At 43.7% G+C, this 7018-nt stretch overlaps 1 protein-coding gene across 1 annotated transcript; it reads right to left on the bottom strand.

The window, feature by feature from the left end:
* Positions 1–1609: 1609 nt before the first annotated feature.
* LOC133385777 (uncharacterized) lies at positions 1610–6051 on the bottom strand. Its single transcript, XM_061629354.1, has 2 exons — positions 4548–6051; positions 1610–2226 (listed from the first exon to the last, which is right to left on the bottom strand). Exons 1-2 carry the CDS (start codon positions 5868–5870, stop codon positions 2164–2166), a joined length of 1386 nt encoding a protein of 461 aa, XP_061485338.1. The 5' UTR covers positions 5871–6051; the 3' UTR covers positions 1610–2163.
* Between the last annotated feature and the right edge of the window lie 967 nt (positions 6052–7018).

Raw genomic sequence — 7018 nt, 5'->3', positions numbered from 1 at the left:
AATCCCCAACCTTGGGCAATTGATCCTAGCCAACCTGGTCTGCTAGGGCTGTGTATGCTTTACACTAACCCTGCACGGTAGTACTGCCACCACCCTTCTATTGGTTAAACACTCTGGGGTGAAGGGACCCCCAGAGCCCACTGAACACTCAAGCCTCTCAGGACCAGAGGCTCAATACCCTCCTGGCCCCTTCAGAAGTCTTAAGTGAAAATATTCCTCTAGTACACGGTAGTTTGGTCAAGCAGCCAGGACTGAACTTAGTAACTGAACCCCTTCTCTGGAATAAACACACGTTGCTTTAAAATAAGTAAGTTTATTAAAAAAGGAAAATAAGAAAAGGGTAAAGGGTACAAAAGATAAAAAGGTACATACAATTTAGTTGGAGCAGCAAATTAAATCCTAAAACCAACACCCAAAAGGGGCAAGGTATATAACAAACAAGATATAAAGGTTCTTGGCACAAAAATGAAAATAATAAAACTAACTGCCTCAATTGTACTTACAAGCCTCAGCTCTTTCTCAGGAGTTAGTATCTTTCCCCTCAGGGACGGTCAGTCAGGAAGTATAGTGGAGCCACCGCAGAGCATCACCATAAGCAAGGTGGTGCCCACAAGTGGAACACAGCCCAAGAGCTGAGGCCTTCTCTTATAGAGAAAAATCCTTACCTCAGCTGGGCGTAATCAACTAATTTAGCAGTTCCAACACAGGAATGATGAAACGATGTTCCCACAGTACCAGGCCCCATCTCTCCTGGTTTCCCATAACAAACCGTAGGAGTTTTTACGGCCTTGACGGAACCAGGCCCCTCGTTGCTGATAAGGAGGTGCCAATTTGCAGTAAGCTGATACAGCTGGGGCTGTAAAAATCACCGGGTCTCTGGGATGAAAAAATATCAAAGGAGTTAACTATCTATGACCAGGGACCCAGGAAAATAATTAAGGGGATCAACTGGCATGACACGCCCCCTTTCGAGAAAGATGACATCAAAGGTTGAACACCCTTGATATCATCGCTCTAGAAGACATCAAAAAGATTATCACCTTAAAATACAAAACTAAATTATACATTTATTAAAAATAATTTCAGGCATAACATAGCAAGATCAGTTACAAAGCACAAGATCAGCATTAATCATCTAAATGATACATACGAGATAGAGCATCGGCGGCTTTATTATTCTTCCCAGCCACATGATTTATGGTGAAATCAAAATCTTGTAATAACAGAGCCCACCTCAATAGTTTTTGGTTTGAATTCTTCATTCTGGACAACCAGCACAGGGGAGAGTGATCCGTTTGCAATTGGAAGTGACGTCCCCAAAGATACGGTCTTAATTTCTCCAGGGCCCAAACTATAGCAAGACACTCCTTCTCAATGGTCGCTAGATGGCGCTCTCGCTCTATTAGCTTTTTACTCAGATAGGCTACAGGGTGGAGTTCTCCCTCCGAATCCTTCTGCAAGAGTACAGCACCCAAACCACAATTACTAGCATCAGTCTGTACCACAAAGGGTTCAGCAAAATCTGGGGCTTTTAAAACAGGGTAATTTATTAATGCAGCCTTTAAAGCCTCAAAGGCCTGTTGACAATCAGACGACCACACCACCCGTGCTGGTTTGCATTTCTTACACAAATTAGTCAAAGGGGTGGCAAGACTACTGAAGTGGGGAGTGAAACGCCGATAGTAACCAGCAAGCCCCAAGAATGACTGAACTTGTTTCTTGGTTTGAGGTATTGGCCAATTAGTAATTGCTTCAATTTTGGCATCCAAAGGTTTCAAACAGCCACTACCCACCCTATGGCCTAAATAGGAAACCTCTCCCAACCCAAATTGGCACTTCTGGGCTTTAATGGTAAGTCCTGCATCCTGCAGCCTTTGAAATACAGTTCTTAAGTGTTTCACATGGGATTCCCAATCCCCACTATACACCGCGATATCATCAAGATAGGCGCAGGCGTAATCTCCTAAACCATTCAGGACAGAATTTATTAATCTCATGAACGTACTAGGAGCATTCCTAAGCCCAAAACTCATCATTTTAAATTGATACAAGCCCATATGGGTAACAAAGGCAGATTTCAAGACAGCATCTTCATCTAGGGGTACTTGCCAGTAACCCTTAGTTAGGTCCAAGGTGGTGATGAACTTAGCAGCCCCCAACCTTTCAATCAGATGGTCCATCCTGGGTAAGGGGTATGGATCCACTTGGGTGATTGAATTTAATTTCCTGTAATCCACACAAAAACGAATTTCATTAACATCCTTCTTGGCTACCAGCACAATGGGGGAAGACCAGGGGCTAACAGAAGGTTCAATAACCCCTAAGTCTAACATGGCCTGTATTTCTTTTTCCACCGCTTTAGCATGTGGCCCAGTTACCCTATAAGGGGAGGACTGCATTGGTGGATGATCACCTGTCAAAATAGAATGTTTAGCCAAATGTGTTTTCCCTGGCTTACTAGAAAACAAAGATTGAAAATCCACCAAAACTTGGCGTAGTTGTGAACATTGTTCATATTCCAAGTTATCAGAAAAAAAAACCTCATCAATACCCCCTTCTTGTTGACTTTCTGCCACTAGGTCCACAAACCCTTCCTCCTGCTCTTTCGCCCTAGTGCAGGCCAAAACCAGCTTTGCCCTAGACCAGTATTGCTTAAGGGTATTAATATGGTAAACCCTTGGTTTCTTTTTTGAATCAGGATAGGCCAATAAGTAATTGGTATCACTCAGTTGTGCCTTAACCAGCATAGGCCCAGTCCAGGCTACTGACAACTTAGATCCTGATTGTGGTTTTAACACCAGCACCTCTGAACCCACTGCAAAACGACGTGCCTTAGTATGAGAATCATAATAAGCCTTTTGCTGTTGCTGGGCTTCTGCTAAATTCTCATGGGCAGTCTCCAATGCATCCTTTAGGGTCTCACGCAAGTTTTGTAAATATGTGGTTACTGGTACAGAAGAGAATTCCATCTTTCCTTCCCAATCTGCCCTTAACAAAGACAGGGGACCTGTAATATCCTGGCCAAATACCAACTGATTTGGAGAAGATTTTAAACTGGCCTGGGGGGTATCTCTATAGGCAAACATGAGAAACGGCAGAGCCACATCCCAGTTACCTGAATGTTTTACAGCATGTGCCCTTAACATTCTTCCTAGAGTCAGGTTCAGACGTTCACAAAGTCCGTTGGATTCATGCTGTCCAGGCACAGACATCACATGTTCTATCCCAGCAATCTCCCATAGCTTTTTAGTGAGTTTAGCTACAAAACCTGGGCCTTGATCTGATAAGATAACTTTTGGGCATCCCCACCGAGAAAAAATCTCTAACAGAGCCTTTGAAATAGCCGTGGCAGTAATGCTGCTTAGAGCTACTGCTTCAGCAAATCGTGTTGCATAATCTATATAAGTCAAAATAAATTTCTTCCCACTAGGCGTCACAGTCAGTGGACCAAGAATATCCACTGCAACCCGGGCAAATGGTTCTGCTATGATCTCAGAAACTTGCATAGGCATTTTAGGGTGATCCCTAGCATGTCCTACTAGCTGACAGGTTAAACAGCTTTTACAAAAATCCTGCACCCCTTTTGCAATCTGGGGCCAATAAAAGCAACGAGTTACTCGTGCTAAAGTTCTTTTTATTCCCAAATGGCCTCCACTGATAGCATCATGAGCCAATTGTAACACTTCCAGTCTATGTGCTGCTGGAACTACCAGTTGTTTAACAGGTTTCCAATCCACAGATGCACCCTGCGGCACATGCTCTCTGTATAACAACCCATTTTTCCAATAGAATCTTACGGTCACAGATTTAGACAATTCCAAGGGAGCATTGTCTGCAGCTTCCCTACATTTTTGCAAACTTTCATCTTGTAGGAGAGCTTCCCTAAACGCCTTAGAACGAACAGAATTTAATTGCAACTCTTTCTCAGGAGATTCAACATCATCCCTATTCCCAGCTCCATTTGGCAGCGGCTGGTTTAAATCATCAACTTCTCGTGTCACAGCACCATCTAGTGGTAGAGTTTCCATATCAGGTTCACGCTCTAATTTCTTAACTGCACTTCTAGTTAAAACATTTACATTCACGTTTCCAGCCTTCTGATTATGTAAATAATGTGCATAGGCAATATCATTCCCCAACAGGAAATCGAAAAACTGGTCAGAGTAATCATGAATTAATACTCTATGTTTTCCCGACCAGTTTTTATATGAAATCCAAACATCAGCCACATCACAAAGTTTATTAGACATCCCATAAACATGTACTGACGCTTTAATCCCTGGTAAAATTAATTCAGGCGGAATTAAATGGCGAGATAAACTCGATGCCTCACTGCCCGAATCGCGAAAGGCCGTTAACTTAACATAATTCACAAAAATAGTCTCTTTAAACATTTTGTTGGACCAAGCAATCTGGCCAGGCAAACAGGAATAGCTAGCGTTGTCTGCAGGGAGTCGTTCCTTCTCTCCCTTCCCGCTTTGGAGTAGTTCCTGGGTTGGTTTTTTCCTTCCACCCCCCTTCTTTTCTCCCGGTTGAATAACACTCACCGCAGGAGTCTGTTTACTTCCTTTCCTTTGGGTGATGGGACTATTCTCAGTACTAGGAGCTGAAAACTCCCAGTCCTGGTCGGAATTAGAATCCGAAGACGACCAACGGGAAATTTCCGGAGATGACTGCCCTCCTGGTTCTTCATAATCACGGGCTCTCTGTACTACCGCTATTTTAGTCCCTTTGCTGACACTCACATTCTGCTTCTTAATCAGTTGGGAACACTGGTCCTTTCTGTGCCCCGGTTGTTTACATAGAAAGCATAAATTCTCCAAAACTGCTTTACTCGGTTGGTAAACTGACGGACGCACGGGAACAGCAGCAGGAACAGAGCTCTCCCCTTTGTCCTCCGACTTAACTACAGATGGCCACGTTTTTTTCTTCCACTCACTTCCTCCACCCGCTGGTTGATTCCCTTTGTAATTGCCCGGTTTTTTAACATATGCTTTAGGCAATTCCTCTTTGTCCTGAAAGGAATCTAGTTCATCAGCATAATGACCAGCTTCTTGCAAGCTTTTTGGCTTTTTGCCTCGCACCGCTGCGGCAAGCTCTCTTGGCAACATTTTGTAAAATTTCTCCAGAGTATACACAGTCCTTAACTGCTCAAAAGTATTAGCTTTTGCAGCTGCAATCCACAAATCCATAGCTTGAGCAGTACGAGCGCTTAATGCTGAAAACGTCTCTTTTGATTTTTTTGTCAAAGTCTCAAACTTTTGGTAACATGCCCTGGTGGATAACGCAAACTGGGCTGTTGCCAATTTTACAAAGTTTTCATAATCATCAGCTAGCTCTCTCGGGAGTTTACACATTAGACTTCTTAACTCTCCCTTTCCTTGAGTGCGTAGAATTTTCATCCAGTATTTTTTGTCTAAAGACTGGTCCACACACGCTTGCTCAAAGATTAAAAAAAACTCGGAGATATCCTCTCCCGCTTGATAAAACGGAAAATCTGCTGGATCCGCTCCTCCCAAACACACTCTGCCAGACCTCAGTCCTTGGCTTGGTGGGGCAAAAGCTTGTTGTTGTTGTACAAGGGTAGTCATAAGAGCCATCTGTTTCGAGAAGAAGTTGTGCATTTCTGCCCACATATCCATGGGTGGCACACCCCCACTCTGGCTAACTTGGCTATCCATACTCCGTCGACCCCGTACCGGTGACGGTGCTCGTTCTCCCTCCGGAGTAAAGCTTTGGACTGGCAGCCCCTCTGCGCTGCCTCCTGCTGCTTCAAAATTGCTTTGAGGTAACATCTCTGTTTGTTCCTCATCACTACTCTCAGTGGAAACCTGATCTAATGCCTTCTTTTGTTTAGATCTTGTATCCATCCTGACTTTCCAAAACAACAAACCTTTGTGCCAGAATCTTTAATAATTGTAATTTATCCAATTGTACCTTTTCACAACTATGTTTAACCAGAGATAGGTTCAGTCTTTTTCGACCCCAAACGCTGCCAACATGTAGTGAAAGCAGGGAGTTCCCCTCCTCCTACTTTTACTGTCCCAGGAATCAATCCCCAACCTTGGGCAATTGATCCTAGCCAACCTGGTCTGCTAGGGCTGTGTATGCTTTACACTAACCCTGCACGGTAGTACTGCCACCACCCTTCTATTGGTTAAACACTCTGGGGTGAAGGGACCCCCAGAGCCCACTGAACACTCAAGCCTCTCAGGACCAGAGGCTCAATACCCTCCTGGCCCCTTCAGAAGTCTTAAGTGAAAATATTCCTCTAGTACACGGTAGTTTGGTCAAGCAGCCAGGACTGAACTTAGTAACTGAACCCCTTCTCTGGAATAAACACACGTTGCTTTAAAATAAGTAAGTTTATTAAAAAAGGAAAATAAGAAAAGGGTAAAGGGTACAAAAGATAAAAAGGTACATACAATTTAGTTGGAGCAGCAAATTAAATCCTAAAACCAACACCCAAAAGGGGCAAGGTATATAACAAACAAGATATAAAGGTTCTTGGCACAAAAATGAAAATAATAAAACTAACTGCCTCAATTGTACTTACAAGCCTCAGCTCTTTCTCAGGAGTTAGTATCTTTCCCCTCAGGGACGGTCAGTCAGGAAGTATAGTGGAGCCACTGCAGAGCATCACCATAAGCAAGGTGGTGCCCACAAGTGGAACACAGCCCAAGAGCTGAGGCCTTCTCTTATAGAGAAAAATCCTTACCTCAGCTGGGCGTAATCAACTAATTTAGCAGTTCCAACACAGGAATGATGAAACGATGTTCCCACAGTACCAGGCCCCATCTCTCCTGGTTTCCCATAACAAACCGTAGGAGTTTTTACGGCCTTGATGGAACCAGGCCCCTCGTTGCTGATAAGGAGGTGCCAATTTGCAGTAAGCTGATACAGCTGGGGCTGTAAAAATCACCGGGTCTCTGGGATGAAAAAATATCAAAGGAGTTAACTATCTATGACCAGGGACCCAGGAAAATAATTAAGGGGATCAACTGGCATGACAACGTCA

Source organism: Rhineura floridana, chromosome 5 (assembly GCF_030035675.1).
Source record: "Rhineura floridana isolate rRhiFlo1 chromosome 5, rRhiFlo1.hap2, whole genome shotgun sequence".
Classification (NCBI taxonomy): domain Eukaryota; kingdom Metazoa; phylum Chordata; class Lepidosauria; order Squamata; family Rhineuridae; genus Rhineura; species Rhineura floridana.
This window is presented reverse-complemented; position numbering and strand designations above follow the sequence as displayed.

Excerpts from the sequence above, each read along its gene's own strand:
- LOC133385777 (XM_061629354.1), bottom strand. The coding sequence starts at position 5,870 with ATGGATACAAGATCTAAACAAAAGAAGGCATTAGATCAGGTTTCCACT. Across the intron at positions 2,227-4,547 it reads GAAGTAAACAGACTCCTGCG|GAAATTAAATTCAATCACCC; the intron begins GTGAGTGTTATT and ends TGTGGATTACAG.